We start from the raw sequence: 18,184 nt of genomic DNA, 5'->3' as shown, positions 1-18,184 counted from the left end.
CTGGCGCTGCAGCACGGCGGTCCTTTATTTAGCGGACACACTGTCCTACCAATGCTTTACCCTATGCCAGAGAACCCCTTTAATTGAAGGCATGTATAATGCAGCCTGGAAACCCTGGTGAGGTCACAGGGCCCTCATCCCCGCCTCATACAGCACGCTGTCCGGTCGCCATTTCTCACATTCTTGCTGCATGCGCGTCTATTTCTGAAAGCCGTAAAGAGAGTCTGCACTGACGTCGTCAACCCGGCCATCCACAACATGGCCGCCGCCCTCCAGCACTGGCCAATCACAGCATGGCGCGCGGTCACGTGCTCCGCAGCCATCCTTCCCCTAATGCGGCCGCCGGATGTCGCGCTGTGTCGCTCTTCTGGTGACGTAGTGTCGGTGACCGGCAGCGGGAAGATGGCTGAGGGAGAGCGGGCGGCGGAGACCGGAGAGGCGGGCGGAGAGCGGTCGGCGGAGGAGCTGAAGGAGCAGGCCAACGAGTACTTCCGGGGTAAGGACGAGCACAACTCCCAGCATCCCCTGTCACCTCATATCTAGTGTACTACAACTCCCAACATCCCAGGTCACCTCATATCTAGTGTACTACAACTCCCAACATCCCAGGTCACCTCATATCTAGTGTACTACAACTCCCAGCATCCCCTGTCACCTCATATCTAGTGTACTACAACTCCCAACATCCCCTGTCACCTCATATCTAGTGTACTACAACTCCCAGCATCCCCTGTCACCTCATATCTAGTGTACTACAACTCCCAGCATCCCCTGTCACCTCATATCTAGTGTACTACAACTCCCAACATCCCAGGTCACCTCATATCTAGTGTACTACAACTCCCAGCATCCCCTGTCACCTCATATCTAGTGTACGACAACTCCCAGCATCCCCTGTCACCTCATATCTAGTGTACTACAACTCCCAGCATCCCAGGTCACCTCATATCTAGTGTACTACAACTCCCAGCATCCCCTGTCACTTCATATCTAGTGTACGACAACTCCCAGCATCCCCTGTCACCTCATATCTAGTGTACTACAACTCCCAGCATCCCCTGTTACCTCATATCTAGTGTACGACAACTCCCAGCATCCCCCGTCACCTCATATCTAGTGTACTACAACTCCCAGCATCCCCCGTCACCTCATATCTAGTGTACTACAACTCCCAATGTCACAGGTCACTTCATATCTAGTGTACGACAACTCCCAGCATCCCCTGTCACCTCATATCTAGTGTACTACAACTCCCAGCATCCACTGTCACCTCATATCTAGTGTACTACAACTCCCAGCATCCCCTGTCACCTCATATCTAGTGTACTACAACTCCCAGCATCCCCTGTCACCTCATATCTAGTGTACTACAACTCCCAACATCCCAGGTCACCTCGTATCTAGTGTACTACAACTCCCAGCATCCCCTGTCACCTCATATCTAGTGTACTACAACTCCCAGCATCCCCTGTCACCTCATATCTAGTGTACTACAACTCCCAACATCCCAGGTCACCTCGTATCTAGTGTACTACAACTCCCAGCATCCCCTGTCACCTCATATCTAGTGTACTACAACTCCCAGCATCCCCTGTCACCTCATATCTAGTGTACTACAACTCCCAGCATCCCCTGTTACCTCATATCTAGTGTACGACAACTCCCAGCATCCCCCGTCACCTCATATCTAGTGTACTACAACTCCCAGCATCCCCTGTCACCTCATATCTAGTGTACTACAACTCCCAGCATCCCCTGTTACCTCATATCTAGTGTACGACAACTCCCAGCATCCCCTGTCACCTCATATCTAGTGTACGACAACTCCCAGCATCCCCTGTCACCTCATATCTAGTGTACTACAACTCCCAGCATCCCCTGTCACCTCATATCTAGTGTACTACAACTCCCAGCATCCCCTGTCACCTCATATCTAGTGTACTACAACTCCCAGCATCCCCTGTCACCTCATATCTAGTGTACTACAACTCCCAGCATCCCAGGTCACCTCATATCTAGTGTACTACAACTCCCAGCATCCCCTGTCACCTCATATCTAGTGTACTACAACTCCCAGCATCCCCTGTCACCTCATATCTAGTGTACTACAACTCCCAGCATCCCCTGTCACCTCATATCTAGTGTACTACAACTCCCAGCATCCCCTGTCACCTCATATCTAGTGTACTACAACTCCCAATGTCACAGGTCACTTCATATCTAGTGTACTACAACCCTCATCATCTCATTACCTGATATCTAGTGTACTACAAACCCTATCATCCCGTCACCTCATATCTAGTGTACTACAACTCCCAGCATCCCCTGTCACCTCATATCTAGTGTACTACAACTCCCAGCATCCCCCGTCACCTCATATCTAGTGTACTACAACTTCCAGCATCCCCCGTCACCTCATATCTAGTGTACTACAACTCCCAGCATCCCCCGTCACCTCATATCTAGTGTACTACAACTTCCAGCATCCCCCGTCACCTCATATCTAGTGTACTACAACTCCCAGCATCCCCCGTCACCTCATATCTAGTGTACTACAACTCCCAGCATCCCCCGTCACCTCATATCTAGTGTACTACAAACCCCATTGTCTCGTGTCATCTGATATCTAGTGCACTACAACCCTCATCATCTCATTACCTGATATCTAGTGTACTAAAATCCCCATCATTCCCTGTTGCCTTGTGTCTAGTGTACTACACGCCCCATCATCCGAAGTAATTTTATATTGAGAGTGTCACAACTGCCAGCACTAGATAATGCTTCTTTTAGCCGTGGTGTGAGTGGGTGTGGTCAGTGTTTGTGGCTGGAGGCGTGGTCGGTGTTTGTGGCTGGGGGCGTGGTCGGTGTTTGTGGCTGGGGGCGTGGTCGGTGTTTGTGGCTGGGGGCGTGGTCAGTGTTTGTGGCTGGGGGCGTGGTCGGTGTTTGTGGCTGGGGGCGTGGTCGGTGTTTGTGGCTGGGGGCATAGTCGGTGTTTGTGGCTGGGGGCGTAGTCGGTGTTTGTGGCTGGGGGCGTGGTCGGTGTTTGTGGCTGGGGGCGTGGTCGGTGTTTGTGGCTGGGGGGCGTGGTCGGTGTTTGTGGCTGGGGGGCGTGGTCGGTGTTTGTGGCTGGGGGGCGTGGTCGGTGTTTGTGGCTGGGGGGCGTGGTCGGTGTTTGTGGCTGGGGGGCGTGGTCGGTGTTTGTGGCTGGGGGGCGTGGTCGGTGTTTGTGGCTGGGGGGCGTGGTCGGTGTTTGTGGCTGGGGGGCGTGGTCGGTGTTTGTGGCCGGGGGCGTAGTCTGTGTTTTTTTGGCCGGGGGAGGGGGGCATGGTCGGTGTTTTTGGATGTTTTAAGTGACTGCTTGCTCTCTCGCCCGCAGTGAAGGACTATGACCGCGCCGTGCAATATTACACGGAGGCCATCGCTCTCAGCCCAAATACCGCCATCTACTACGGGAACCGCAGCCTGGCCTATCTCCGCACCGAGTGCTACGGTTATGCCTTGGCCGACGCCTCCCAGGCCATCCAGCTCGATGCCAAATACATCAAAGGCTACTACAGGCGGGCAGCCAGCAACATGGCGCTGGGGAAGCTGAAGGCGGCGCTGAAAGACTATGAGACGGTCAGAACCGGCGTCAGCCACTGTGTCCTCCAGACCCCGCCCTCTGTGTGTCTACCATCTTCCTTAGGCTCCACCCCCTGTCATCTTCTCCAGGCCCCACCTTCTGTATCTATGCCATCTCTCCTAGGCTCCACCCCCTCCCCCTGTGTGTCTGTGTCTCCCCTAGACTCCACCCCCGGCCTGTCATCTCCTCCAGCCCCTCCCCCTGTGTCTCCCCTAGGCTCCACCCCCAGCCTGTCATCTCCTCCAGCCCCTCCCCCTGTGTCTCCCCTAGGCTCCACCCCCGGCCTGTCATCTCCTCCAGCCCCTCCCCCTGTGTCTCCCCTAGGCTCCACCCCCGGCCTGTCATCTCCTCCAGCCCCTCCCCCTGTGTCTCCCCTAGGCTCCACCCCCTCCCCCTGTGTGTCTGTGTCTCCCCTAGGCTCCACCCCCGGCCTGTCATCTCCTCCAGCCCCTCCCCCTGTGTCTCCCCCTAGGCTCCACCCCCGGCCTGTCAGCTCCACCCCCTCCCCCTGTGTGTCTGTGTCTCCCCTAGGCTCCACCCCCGGCCTGTCATCTCCTCCAGCCCCTCCCCCTGTGTCTCCCCCTAGGCTCCACCCCCGGCCTGTCATCTCCACCCCCTCCCCCTGTGTGTCTGTGTCTCCCCTAGACTCCACCCCTTGCCTGTCATCTCCTCCAGCCCCTCCCCCTGTGTCTCCCCTAGGCTCCACCCCCGGCCTGTCATCTCCTCCAGCCCCCCCCCCCCCCGTGTCTCCCCTAGGCTCCACCCCCGGCCTGTCATCTCCACCCCCTCCCCCTGTGTGTCTGTGTCTCCCCTAGACTCCACTCCCGGCCTGTCATCTCCTCCAGCCCCTCCCCCTGTTTCTCCCCTAGGCTCCACCCCTGGCCTGTCATCTCCACCCCCTCCCCCTGTGTGTCTGTGTCTCCCCTAGACTCCACCCCTGGCCTGTCATCTCCTCCAGCCCCTCCCCCTGTGTCTCCCCTAGGCTCCACCCCCGGCCTGTCATCTCCACGCCCTCCCCCTGTGTCTGTGTCTCCCCCTAGGCTCCACCCCCGGCCTGTCATCTCCTCTAGCCCCTCCCCCTGTGTGTCTGTGTCTCCCCTAGGCTCCACCCCCGGCCTGTTATCTTCTCCAGCCCCTCCCCCTGTGTCTCCCCTAGGCTCCACCCCCTCCCCCTGTGTGTCTGTGTCTCCCCTAGGCTCCACCCCCGGCCTGTCATCTCCTCCACCCTTCTCCCCCTGTGTCTCCCCTAGGCTCCACCCCCGGCCTGTCATCTTCTCCAGCCCCTCCCCCTGTGTCTCCCCTAGGCTCCACCCCCGGCCTATCATCTCCTCCAGCCCCTCCCCCTGTGTCTCCCCTAGGCTCCACCCCCGGCCTGTCATCTCCACGCCCTCCCCCTGTGTCTGTGTCTCCCCCTAGGCTCCACCCCCGGCCTGTCATCTCCTCTAGCCCCTCCCCCTGTGTGTCTGTGTCTCCCCTAGGCTCCACCCCCGGCCTGTTATCTTCTCCAGCCCCTCCCCCTGTGTCTCCCCTAGGCTCCACCCCCTCCCCCTGTGTGTCTGTGTCTCCCCTAGGCTCCACCCCCGGCCTGTCATCTCCTCCACCCTTCTCCCCCTGTGTCTCCCCTAGGCTCCACCCCCGGCCTGTCATCTTCTCCAGCCCCTCCCCCTGTGTCTCCCCTAGGCTCCACCCCCGGCCTATCATCTCCTCCAGCCCCTCCCCCTGTGTCTCCCCTAGGCTCCACCCCCCGGCCTGTCATCTCCACCCCCTCCACCTGTGTCTGTGTCTCCCTCTAGGCTCCACCCCCGGCCTGTCATCTCCACCCCCTCCACCTGTGTCTGTGTCTCCCTCTAGGCTCCACCCCCGGCCTGTCATCTTCTCCAGCCCCTCCCCCTGTGTCTCCCCTAGGCTCCGCCCCCGGCCTGTCATCTCCTCCCTCTCGCCCGCAGGTGGTGAAGGTTCGCCCTCATGATAAGGACGCTCAGATGAAGTTCCAGGAGTGCAGTAAGCTGGTGCGACAGAAAGCCTTCGAGCGAGCGATCGCCTGCGACCAACACAACCGCTCCGTGGTGGATTCTCTGGACATTGAGGGGATGAGTGAGTGACCGGCGAGTAGAAAGGAGGCGGAGTATCGGAGGAGGCGGTCCACAGCTGGGGCAGTGGGTACATGTACACAGAGCATGATTTCTGGGGGTGGAGCAGTGAGTACATGTACACTGAGCAGAGGATGATCTCTGGGGGTGGAGCAGTGAGTACATGTACACTGAGCAGAGGAGGATCTCTGGGGGTGGAGCAGTGAGTACATGTACACTGAGCAGAGGATGATATCTGGGGTGGAGCAGTGGGTACATGTACACAGTAGAGGACGATCTCTGGGGTGGAGCAGTGGGTACATGTACACAGTAGAGGACGATCTCTGGGGGTGGAGCAGTGGGTACATGTACACAGAGCAGAGGATGATCTCTGGGGGTGGAGCAGTGGGTACATGTACACAGAGCAGAGGATGATCTCTGGGGGTGGAGCAGTGGGTACATGTACACAGAGCAGAGGATGATCTCTGGGGGTGGAGCAGTGGGTACATGTACACAGAGCAGAGGATGATCTCTGGGGGTGGAGCAGTGGGTACATGTACACAGAGCAGAGGATGATCTCTGGGGGTGGAGCAGTGGGTACATGTACACTGAGCAGAGGATGATCTCTGGGGGTGGAGCAGTGGGTACATGAACAGAGTAGAGGATGATTTCTGGGGGTGGAGCAGTGGGTACATGTACACGGCAGAGGATGATTTCTGGGGGTGGAGCAGTGGGTACATGTACACAGGGAAGAGGACGATCTCTGGGGGTGGAGCAGTGGATACATGTACACAGTAGAGGATGATCTCTGGGGGTGGAGCAGTGGGTACATGTACACTGAGCAGAGGATGATCTCTGGGGGTGGAGCAGTGGGTACATGTACAGAGTAGAGGATGATTTCTGGGGGTGGAGCAGTGGATACATGTACACAGGGCAGAGGATGATTTCTGGGGGTGGAGCAGTGGATACATGTACACAGGGCAGAGGATGATTTCTGGGGGTGGAGCAGTGGGTACATGTACACAGAGCAGAGGATGATCTCTGGGGTGGAGCAGTGGGTACATGTACACAGGGCAGAGGATTATCTATGGGGTGGAGCAGTGGGTACATGAACACAGGGCAGAGGATGATATCTGGGGGTGGAGCAGTGGGTACATGAACACAGGGCAGAGGATTATCTATGGGGGTGGAGCAGTGGGTACATTTACACAGTAGAGGATGATCTCTGTGGGTGGAGCAGTGGGTACATGTACACTGAGCAGAGGATGATCTCTGGGGGTGGAGCAGTGGGTACATGTACAGAGTAGAGGATGATTTCTGGGGGTGGAGCAGTGGGTACATGTACACAGGGCAGAGGATGATTTCTGGGGGTGGAGCAGTGGGTACATGTACACAGGGAAGAGGACGATCTCTGGGGGTGGAGCAGTGGATACATGTACACAGTAGAGGATGATCTCTGGGGGTGGAGCAGTGGGTACATGTACAGAGTAGAGGATGATTTCTGGGGGTGGAGCAGTGGATACATGTACACAGGGCAGAGGATGATTTCTGGGGGTGGAGCAGTGGATACATGTACACAGGGAAGAGGACGATCTCTGGGGGTGGAGCAGTGGGTACATGTACACTGAGCAGAGGAAGATCTCTGGGGGTGGAGCAGTGGGTACATGTACACTGAGCAGAGGATGATCTCTGGGGGTGGAGCAGTGGGTACATGCACTTCACACTGGTTTCTCCCTCTCTCCAGCCATTGAGGATGAGTACACTGGTCCCCAGTTACAGAACGGGAAGGTAACTCTGGACTTTATGGTGGAATTAATGAAGTTTTATAAAGATCAGAAGAAGCTTCATAGAAAATGTGTATATCAGGTAAGTGTGCGACGCGTGTATCGGGCACCGTTACCGCCTAGGACTGTGGTGGCACTCAGAGTCCTCTCTGTGGCCCCCCGCGCCCTAGAAAATGTAAACCAACATGCCTTAGAGTTTTCCTGCCATTCATCAGTGCACTATGTACGGCGCAGGGCGCACTATGTACAGCACAGGGAGGGCAGGGCGCACTATGTACAGCACAGGGAGGGCAGGGCGCACTATGTACAGCACAGGGAGGGCAGGGCGCACTATGTGCGGCACAGGGAGAGCAGGGCGCACTATGTGCGGCACAGGGAGAGCAGGGCGCACTATGTGCGGCACAGGGAGAGCAGGGCGCACTATGTACAGCACAGGGAGGGCAGGGCGCACTATGTACAGCACAGGGAGGGCAGGGCGCACTATGTGCGGCACAGGGAGAGCAGGGCGCACTATGTGCGGCACAGGGAGAGCAGGGCGCACTATGTGCGGCACAGGGAGAGCAGGGCGCACTATGTACAGCACAGGGAGAGCAGGGCGCACTATGAAGGGCAGGGGCAGCGCAGGGCGCACTACGGACGGCACAGGCAGCGCAGGGCGCACTACGTACAGCACAGGGAGAGCAGGGCGCACTATGTACAGCACAGGGAGAGCAGGGCGCACTATGGACAGCGCAGGGCGCATTATGTACGGCAAAGGCAGCGCAGGGCGCACTATGAACGGCAGGGCGCACTATGAACGTCAGGGCAGGGCGCACTATGAACGTCAGGGGAAGCGCAGGGCGCACTATGAACGTCAGGGGCAGCGCAGGGCGCACTATGAACGGCAGGGGCAGCGCAGGGCGCACTATGAACGGCAGGGGCAGCGCAGGGCGCACTATGAACGGCAGGGGCAGCGCAGGGCGCACTATGAACATCAGGGCGCACTATGAACGTCAGGGCGCACTATGAACGTCAGGGCGCACTATGAACGTCAGGGCGCACTATGAACGTCAGGGCGCACTATGAACGTCAGGGCGCACTATGAACGTCAGGGCGCACTATGAACGTCAGGGCGCACTATGAACGTCAGGGCGCACTATGAACGTCAGGGCGCACTATGAACGTCAGGGCGCACTATGAACGTCAGGGCGCACTATGAACGGCAGGGCGCACTATGAACGGCAGGGCGCACTAAGAACGGCAGGGGCAGTGCAGGGCGCACTATGAACGGCAGGGCGCACTATGAACGGCAGGGCGCACTATGAACGGCAGGGGCAGCGCAGGGCGCACTATGAACACCGGGGGCAGCGCAGGGCGCACTATGAACGGCAGGGCGCACTATGGACGGCACAGGCAGTGCAGGGCGCACTATGTACGGCAAAGGCAGCGCAGGGCGCACTATGTACGTCACAGGCAGCGCAGGGCGCACTATGAACGGCACTGGCACGGCAGGGCGCACTATGTACAGCACAGGCAGCGCAGGGCGCACTATGTACGGCACAGGCAGGGCGCACTATGGACAGCACAGGCAGCGCAGGGCGCACTATGTACGGCACAGGTAGGGCGCACTATGGACAGCACAGGCAGTGCAGGGCGCACTATGTACGGCAAAGGCAGCGCAGGGCGCACTATGTACGTCACAGGCAGCGCAGGGCGCACTATGGACAGCACAGGCAGCGCAGGGCGCACTATGAACGGCACTGGCACGGCAGGGCGCACTATGTACAGCACAGGCAGCGCAGGGCGCACTATGTACGGCACAGGCAGGGCGCACTATGGACAGCACAGGCAGGGCAGGGCGCACTATGGACAGCACAGGCAGGGCAGGGCGCACTATGTACGGCACAAGCAGCGCAGGGCGCACTATGGACAGCACAGGCACCGCAGGGCGCACTATGTACAGCACAGGGAGAGCAGGGCGCACTATGGACAGCACAGGCAGCGCAGGGCGCACTATGAACGGCACTGGCACCGCAGGGCGCACTATGGACAGCACAGGCAGGGCGCACTATGGACAGCACAGGCACAGCAGGGCGCACTATGTACAGCACAGGCACAGCAGGGCGCACTATGGACAGCACAGGCACAGCAGGGCGCACTATGTACAGCACAGGCACAGCAGGGCGCACTATGTACAGCACAGGCACAGCAGGGCGCACTATGGACAGCACAGGCACAGCAGGGCGCACTATGTACAGCACAGGCACAGCAGGGCGCACTATGTACAGCACAGGCACAGCAGGGCGCACTATGGACAGCACAGGCAGCGCAGGGCACACTATGTACAGCACAGGCAGCGCAGGGCGCACTATGTACAGCACAGGCACAGCAGGGCGCACTTTGGACAGCACAGGCACCGCAGGGTGCCCTATGGACAGCACAGGCAGCGCACTGAATGTAGGCAGGTTATTATAGCTAAATGGTAAAGTAGATGGAAGATACTGGACTGTGGTATTCAGGGTATATTGCGGTGTTGGCACTTTGCGATGAATAAGGGGGTATTTGGTTGTAGTTTGGGCACTCGTCCTGTACAAGGTTCCCCATCTCTGGCCTAGGATATGGCCGGTGTCTTAGATTCCTTGTACACGGGTGGATCTGCGGGTTCTGATTGGTGCAGGGATGTAGTGTGTGTATCGGGATGTCACCCAGGTCACATGGCGTCCCTCTCTGTCTCCAGATCCTGGTGCAGGTGAAGGAGATCCTGTCACAGCTGCCCAGTCTGGTGGAGATCTCTCTGGAGAAGGTGAGTGCGCTCTATGAATCTGTCTGGACTGCGGCGCCGCTCTTCCTCTTCTCACTGTGCTGCGTTTTGCGTTCTCTCTGGCAGTCCCAGCAGGTGACGGTCTGCGGTGACACTCACGGCCAATTCTACGACCTCATGAGCATTTTCCATCTGAACGGCCTCCCTTCCGAGAGCAACCCTTATGTATCCTTCACCTGACTGCAGAGGGTGCGCCTACCGGCCTGCAGGGGCACCTGTGTCTAGTAGGAGAGAGTGGATCCTCTGCCCCCCTCCCCCGATATAGGGAGCAGTGTGATCCCCAGATTTCTCTGTCCCCCTCCCCCGATATAGGGAGCAGTGTGATCCCCAGATTCCTCTGTCCCCTGATATAGGGAGCAGTGTGATCCCCAGATTCCTCTGTCCCCTGATATAGGGAGCAGTGTGATCCCCAGATTCCTCTGTTCCCCTCCCCGATATAGGGAGCAGTGTGATCCCCAGATTCCTCTGTCCCCCTCCCCCGATATAGGGAGCAGTGTGATCCCCAGATTCCTCTGTCCCCCTCCCCCGATATAGGGAGCAGTGTGATCCCCAGATTCCTCTGTCCCCTCCCCCGATATAGGGAGCAGTGTGATCCCCAGATTCCTCTGTCCCCTGATATAGGGAGCAGTGTGATCCCCAGATTCCGCTGTCCCCTGATATAGGGAGCAGTGTGATCCCCAGATTCCGCTGTCCCCTGATATAGGGAGCAGTGTGATCCCCAGATTCCGCTGTCCCCTGATATAGGGAGCAGTGTGATCCCCAGATTCCTCTGTCCCCTGATATAGGGAGCAGTGTGATCCCCAGATTCCTCTGTCCCCTGATATAGGGAGCAGTGTGATCCCCAGATTCCTCTGTCCCCTGATATAGGGAGCAGTGTGATCCCCAGATTCCTCTGTCCCCTGATATAGGGAGCAGTGTGATCCCCTGATATAGGGAGCAGTGTGATCCCCAGATTTCTCTGTCCCCTGATATAGAGAGCTGTGTGATCCCCAGATTCCTCTGTCCCCTGATAGAGGGAGCTGTGTGATCCCCAGATTCCTCTGTCCCCTGATATAGGGAGCAGTGTGATCCCCTGATATAGGGAGCAGTGTGATCCCCAGATTCCTCTGTCCCCTGATATAGGGAGCAGTGTGATCCCCAGATTCCTCTGTCCCCTGATATAGGGAGCAGTGTGATCCCCAGATTCCTCTGTCCCCTGATATAGGGAGCTGTGTGATCCCCAGATTCCTCTGTCCCCTGATATAGAGAGCTGTGTGATCCCCAGATTCCTCTGTCCCCTGATAGAGGGAGCTGTGTGATCCCCAGATTCCTCTGTCCCCTGATAGAGGGAGCTGTGTGATCCCCAGATTCCTCTGTCCCCTGATATAGGGAGCAGTGTGATCCCCAGATTCCTCTGTCCCCTGATATAGGGAGCAGTGTGATCCCCAGATTCCTCTGTCCCCTGATATAGGGAGCAGTGTGATCCCCTGATATAGGGAGCAGTGTGATCCCCAGATTCCTCTGTCCCCTGATATAGGGAGCAGTGTGATCCCCAGATTCCTCTGTCCCCTGATATAGGGAGCAGTGTGATCCCCTGATATAGGGAGCAGTGTGATCCCCAGATTCCTCTGTCCCCTGATATAGGGAGCTGTGTGATCCCCAGATTCCTCTGTCCCCTGATATAGGGAGCTGTGTGATCCCCAGATTCCTCTGTCCCCTGATATAGAGAGCTGTGTGATCCCCAGATTCCTCTGTCCCCTGATATAGGGAGCTGTGTGATCCCCAGATTCCTCTGTCCCCTGATATAGGGAGCAGTGTGATCCCCAGATTCCTCTGTCCCCTGATTTAGGGAGCAGTGTGATCCCCAGATTCCTCTGTCCCCTGATATAGGGAGCTGTGTGATCCCCAGATTCCTCTGTCCCCTGATATAGGGAGCTGTGTGATCCCCAGATTCCTCTGTCCCCTGATATAGGGAGCAGTGTGATCCCCAGATTCCTCTGTCCCCTGATTTAGGGAGCAGTGTGATCCCCAGATTCCTCTGTCCCCTGATATAGGGAGCAGTGTGATCCCCAGATTCCTCTGTCCCCTGATAAAGGGAGCAGTGTGATCCCCAGATTCCTCTGTCCCCTGATATAGGGAGCAGTGTGATCCCCAGATTCCTCTGTCCCCTGATATAGGGAGCAGTGTGATCCCCAGATTCCTCTGTCCCCTGATATAGGGAGCAGTGTGATCCCCAGATTCCTCTGTCCCCTGATATAGGGAGCAGTGTGATCCCCAGATTCCTCTGTCCCCTGATATAGGGAGCAGTGTGATCCCCAGATTCCTCTGTCCCCTGATATAGGGAGCAGTGTGATCATTTTCTGAGCTCTTTCCAGATATTTAACGGTGACTTTGTAGATCGTGGATCGTTCTCTGTGGAAGTGATTGTGACGCTTTGCAGCTTCAAACTGCTGTATCCGGCGCACTTCCATCTGCTGCGAGGTGAGTGCGACTAATGCTATACCCTGCATCCTCAGACCACTGACATGGATGTAGTATTACAGCGCTGACCGCACAGTGACATGGATGTAGTATTACAGCGCTGACCGCCCACTGACATGGATGTAGTATTACACCGCTGACCGCACACTGACATGGATGTAGTATTACGGCGCTGACCGCACAGTGACATGGATGTGGTATTACACCGCTGACCGCACACTGACATGGATGTAGTATTACAGCACTGACCGCACACTGACATGGATGTAGTATTACGGCGCTGACCGCACACTGACATGGATGTAGTATTACGGCGCTGACCGCACACTGACATGTATGTAGTATTACGGCGCTGACCGCACACTGACATGGATGTAGTATTACGGCGCTGACCGCACACTGACATGTATGTAGTATTACGGCGCTGACCGCACACTGACATGGATGTAGTATTACGGCGCTGACCGCACACTGACATGGATGTAGTATTACAGCGCTGCGCAGGATGGGGTTAAGCAGGTGCGTCCTACTCGTGGTGTGTAATGTGCGCAGACGCCCGGAATGTGACATGACCACTGATATGATGAAATGTTTGTGTGATGCCTGATGGGGGTTTTCCTTCCCCTCATGACGGGCGTCTGTTGGGGCGAGAGTATTTTTCTGATTCACGGGGCACTTCTCTCCACCAGGGAATCACGAGACGGACACCATGAACCAAATGTACGGATTTGAGGGAGAAGTGAAGGCGAAGTACTCCACCCAGATGTTCCAGCTCTTCAGCGAGGTGTTCCAGTGGCTGCCGCTGGCGATGTGCATCAATCAGCGTGTCCTGGTGAGACTTCAGGAGCATTACGGGCCCCCAGGGGCCACTGCACTGTAGAGAGTAACAGTCTTGCTGCTTGCCACCCAGCTTTCCCAGGAGCAGAGAAAACAAGAGCGGGAAGAGCCTCTTTATAATGCATGCAGCCAGTCCCCAGCTTTTGCACTACTACTCCCAGCATGGTCTATGTAGTGTCTGATTCAGCCTATTGCCCCCTCTCCTCAGATCATGCACGGGGGTCTCTTCTCGGAAGACGGCGTCACCTTGGATCAGATTCGAAATATTGAGCGGAATCGGCAACCACCAGACTCAGGTTTGTCCTGTGATGTCAGATGACTGCATGAGGCCCACAATATGGCGGCTGCTGGTCGGGAGAGACGTAGGGTAGATTTATGTTTCTCCTAGGCGGGAGCTGCGCGGCCTCCATTGAGTCTCCTCTCACATAAGTCTCACCGCCATCTTTATTTCTGCAGGACCAATGTGCGACCTTCTGTGGTCTGATCCTCAGCCTCAGGTAAACCCTGCCCCCTCTGCACCCCCCTCCATCTGCCCCTGCTGTACCCTTCTTCATTTTACCCCGCCCCCTCTGCACCCCCCTTCATCTTACCCCGCCCCTGCCGTACCCCCCTCCATCTTACCCTGCCCCTGCCGTACCCCCCTCCATCTTACCCTGCCGTACCCCCCTCCATCTTACCCTGCCGTACCCCCCTCCATCTTACCCTGCCGTACCCCCCTCCATCTTACCCTGCCCCTGCCGTACCCCCCTCCATCTTACCCCGCCCCTGCCGTACCCCCCTCCATCTTACCCTGCCCCTGCCGTACCCCCCTCCATCTTACCCTGCCGTACCCCCCTCCATCTTACCCTGCCCCTGCCGTACCCCCCTCCATCTTACCCTGCCCCTGCCGTACCCCCCTCCATCTTACCCTGCCGTACCCCCCTCCATCTTACCCTGCCGTACCCCCCTCCATCTTACCCCACCCCTTCCGTACCCCCCTCCATCTTACCTTGCCCCCTCTGCACCCCCCTCCATCTGACCCTGCCCCCTCTGCACCCCCCTCCATCTGCCCCTGCTGTACCCTTCTTCATTTTACCCCGCTCCCTCTGCACCCCCCTCCATTTTACCCCGCCCCCTCTGCACCCCCCTCCATCTTACCCCGCCCCATCTTACCCCGCCCCAGCCGTACCCCCCTCCATCTTACCCTGCCCCTGCCGTACCCCCCTCCATCTTACCCTGCCGTACCCCCCTCCATCTTACCCTGCCGTACCCCCCTCCATCTTACCCTGCCCCTGCCGTACCCCCCTCCATCTTACCCTGCCCCTGCCGTACCCCCCTCCATCTTACCCTTCCGTACCCCCCTCCATCTTACCTTGCCCCCTCTGCACCCCCCTCCATCTGACCCTGACCCCTCTGCACCCACCTCCATCTTACCCTGACTCCTCTGCACCCCACTCCATCTGCCCCTGCCGTACCCTTCTTCATTTTACCTTGCTCCCTCTGCACCCGTCTTCATCTTACCCTGCCCCTTCTGCACCCCCTCCATCTTACCCTTCTCCATCTTACCCTGCCCCTGCCGTGCCCTTCTCCATCTTACCCTGCCGTACCCCCCTCCATCCTACCCTACCCCCCTCCATCTTACCCTGCCGTACCACCCTCCATCTTACCCCGCTCCCTCTGCACCCGTCTCCATCTTACCCTGCCCCTTCTGCACCCCCTCCATCTTACCCTGCCCTTCTCCATCTTACCCTGCCCCTTCCGTACCCTTCTTCATTTTACCCCGCTCCCTCTGCACCCCCTCCATCTTACCCTGCCGTACCCCCCTCCATCTTACCCTGCCCCTTCCGTACCCCCCTCCATCTTACCCTGCCCCTTCCGTACCCTTCTTCATTTTACCCCCCTCCATCTTACCCTGCCCCTTCCGTACCCCCCTCCATCTTACCCTGCCCCTTCCGTACCCCCTCCATCTTACCCTGCCCCTTCCGTACCCCCCTCCATCTTACCCTGCCCCTTCCGTACCCCCCTCCATCTTACCCTGCCGTACCCCCCTCCATCTTACCCTGCCGTACCCCCCTCCATCTTACCCTGCCCCTGCCGTACCCCCCTCCATCTTACCCTGCCCCTGCCGTACCCCCCTCCATCTTACCCTGCCCCTGCCGTACCCCCCTCCATCTTACCCTGCCCCTGCCGTACCCCCCTCCATCTTACCCTGCCCCTGCCGTACCCTTCTCCATCTTACCCCGCCCCTTCCGTACCCCCCTCCATCTTACCCCGCCCCTTCCGTACCCTTCTCCATCTTACCCCGCCCCTGCCGTACCCCCCTCCATCTTACCCCGCCCCTGCCGTACCCCCCTCCATCTTACCCCGCCCCTGCCGTACCCCCCTCCATCTTACCCCGCCCCCGCCGTACCCCCCTCCATCTTACCCCGCCCCCGCCGTGTCCTTCTCCATCTTACCCCGCCCCTGCCGTACCCCCCTCCATCTTACCCTGCCCCTGCCGTACCCCCCTCCATCTTACCCTGCCGTACCCTTCTTCATTTTACCCTGCCCCTTCCGTGCCCTTCTCCATCTTACCCAGGCCCTTCCCTTAGCATCTCCCATCTTACCTGTCTACCTCAGGACGGGCGATCCACCAGTAAGCGGGGTGTCAGCTGTCAGTTTGGCCCAGATGTGACCCGCAGGTTCCTGGAGGAGAACGGTCTGGATTACATTATCCGGAGTCACGAGGTGAAGGCCGAAGGCTATGAAGTGACCCACAATGGCCTCTGTGTGACCGTCTTCTCTGCTCCAAACTACTGGTAAGAGTAGGGCGCTGTCCGCCCCGCCGCCCCTGTGTATCTGTCTCTGACCTTGTCCTTCCCCCACAGTGACCAGATGGGTAATAAAGGGGCGTACATACATCTCAGTGGATCAGACCTAAAGCCCAAGTTCCACCAGTTTGATGCTGTGGTAAGTGTCCCCCAGTATTCGCAGAAGTTGTTTTCTTTTAGTCCCAGTTGAATCCCTGTCTTGTCCTTCGCCCTTACACTTGCCTCCATCTCTGTTTTGTGCCCCCGGAGGCTGGAGCGCGTTCTACCCTGCTCCTCTGTGCCCCAACGGTGGGGGACCCTGCTCCTCTGTGCCCCAACGGTGGGGGACCCTGCTCCTCTGTGCCCCAACGGTGGGGGACCCTGCTCCTCTGTGCCCCAACGGTGGGGGACCCTGCTCCTCTGTGCCCCAACGGTGGGGGACCCTGCTCCTCTGTGCCCCAACGGTGGGGGACCCTGCTCCTCTGTGCCCCAACGGTGGGGGACCCTGCTCCTCTGTGCCCCAACGGTGGGGGACCCTGCTCCTCTGTGCCCCAACGGTGGGGGACCCTGCTCCTCTGTGCCCCAACGGTGGGGGACCCTGCTCCTCTGTGCCCCAACGGTGGGGGACCCTGCTCCTCTGTGCCCCAGGGGTGGGGGAGTGGCCTCTAACTGCCCGATTACCTGCAATAGTAATCAGATACCTATTATATAACCGCCATGATGTGTGCACAGTGATAACTCCTGCTCAGCCGTCCTGTAACTGTGCCTCGCGCCTCTCTCTACAGCCGCACCCCAATATAAAGCCCATGATGTACGCAAACTCGCTGCTCCAGATGGGAATGATGTGAGGAGGATCTCGCTGCGGTGTCCGTGTGTCCGAGCAGCTGCCCCGGGCGGACTGTCATAGGGGCTGTCCCAGTATCTGCCCGGAGCCTGATGGGCAATAAAGAAACAAGAGGAATATTTTTATTACTGTACCAGAGAGGATGAGCGGTGGGGGCCGCGTGCGGTGTGTGTGCGACGTGTGACTGTGTGCGTGCCTGGGGGGTCGTGTCGGCTACAAACGCACAATAATCCTGCCAACCCCTCCTGTACCCTGTGTATCTCCTCCATTCCCCACCCCCTCCTGTGTGCCCTGTCTCCTCCATTCCCCACCCACTCCTGTGTGCCCTGTCTCCTCCATTCCCCACCCCCTCCTGTGTGCCCTGTCTCCTCCATTCCCCACCCACTCCTGTGTGCCCTGTCTCCTCCATTCCCCACCCCCTCCTGTGTGCCCTGTCTCCTCCATACCTCCTCTAGTATACCCTGTGTCTCCTCCATTCCCCACCCACTCCTGTGTGCCCTGTCTCCTCCATGCCCCGCCCCCTCCTGTATACAGTGTCTCCTCCATGCCCCGCCCCCTCCTGTATACAGTGTCTCCTCCATGCCCCACCCCCTCCAGTATACAGTGTCTCCTCCATGCCCTGCCCCTCCAGTATACAGTGTCTCCTCCATGCCCCGCCCCCTCCAGTATACAGTGTCTCCTCCATGCCCCGCCCCCTCCAGTATACAGTGTCTCCTCCATGCCCCGCCCCCTCCAGTATACTGTGTCCTCCATACCCCACTCCCTCCTGTATATCCTGTCTCTCCTCCATGCCCCGCCCCCTCCTCTATATCCGGTTTCTCCTCCATGGCCCGCCCCCTCCTGTATATCCTGTTTCTCCCCCATGCCCCGCCCCCTCCTGTATATCCTGTCTCTCCCCTATGCCCCGCCCCCTCCTGTATATCCTGTCTCTCCTTCATGCCCTGCCCCCTCCTGTATATCCTGTCTCTCCTTCATGCCCCGCCCCCTCCTGTATATCCTG

General features: G+C 58.2%; 1 protein-coding gene across 1 annotated transcript; it reads left to right on the top strand.

Annotated features, from left to right (window-relative positions):
- The first annotated feature begins 318 nt into the window (after positions 1–318).
- On the top strand, positions 319–17,590 carry LOC121009293 (serine/threonine-protein phosphatase 5-like). The gene is made up of 13 exons (XM_040442305.1): positions 319–496; positions 3,377–3,618; positions 5,569–5,716; positions 7,436–7,557; positions 10,192–10,257; positions 10,342–10,440; positions 12,630–12,735; positions 13,425–13,567; positions 13,781–13,868; positions 14,029–14,069; positions 16,171–16,349; positions 16,419–16,500; positions 17,126–17,590. The coding sequence occupies exons 1-13, from the start codon at positions 334–336 to the stop codon at positions 17,186–17,188; spliced, it is 1,542 nt and encodes a 513-aa protein (XP_040298239.1). The 5' UTR covers positions 319–333; the 3' UTR covers positions 17,189–17,590.
- The last annotated feature ends 594 nt before the right edge of the window (positions 17,591–18,184 follow it).

Source organism: Bufo bufo, chromosome 8, assembly GCF_905171765.1.
Source record: "Bufo bufo chromosome 8, aBufBuf1.1, whole genome shotgun sequence".
NCBI lineage: Eukaryota > Metazoa > Chordata > Amphibia > Anura > Bufonidae > Bufo > Bufo bufo.
Note: the sequence above shows the minus strand (reverse complement) of the source record. Positions and strands in the feature narration are given on the sequence as shown.

Coding starts and splice junctions, on each gene's coding strand:
- LOC121009293 (XM_040442305.1), top strand. CDS start 334: ATGCGGCCGCCGGATGTCGCGCTGTGTCGCTCTTCTGGTGACGTAGTG. Junction 12,736..13,424: donor GCACTTCCATCTGCTGCGAG/GTGAGTGCGACT, acceptor TCTCTCCACCAG/GGAATCACGAGACGGACACC. Junction 13,869..14,028: donor TCGGCAACCACCAGACTCAG/GTTTGTCCTGTG, acceptor TTATTTCTGCAG/GACCAATGTGCGACCTTCTG.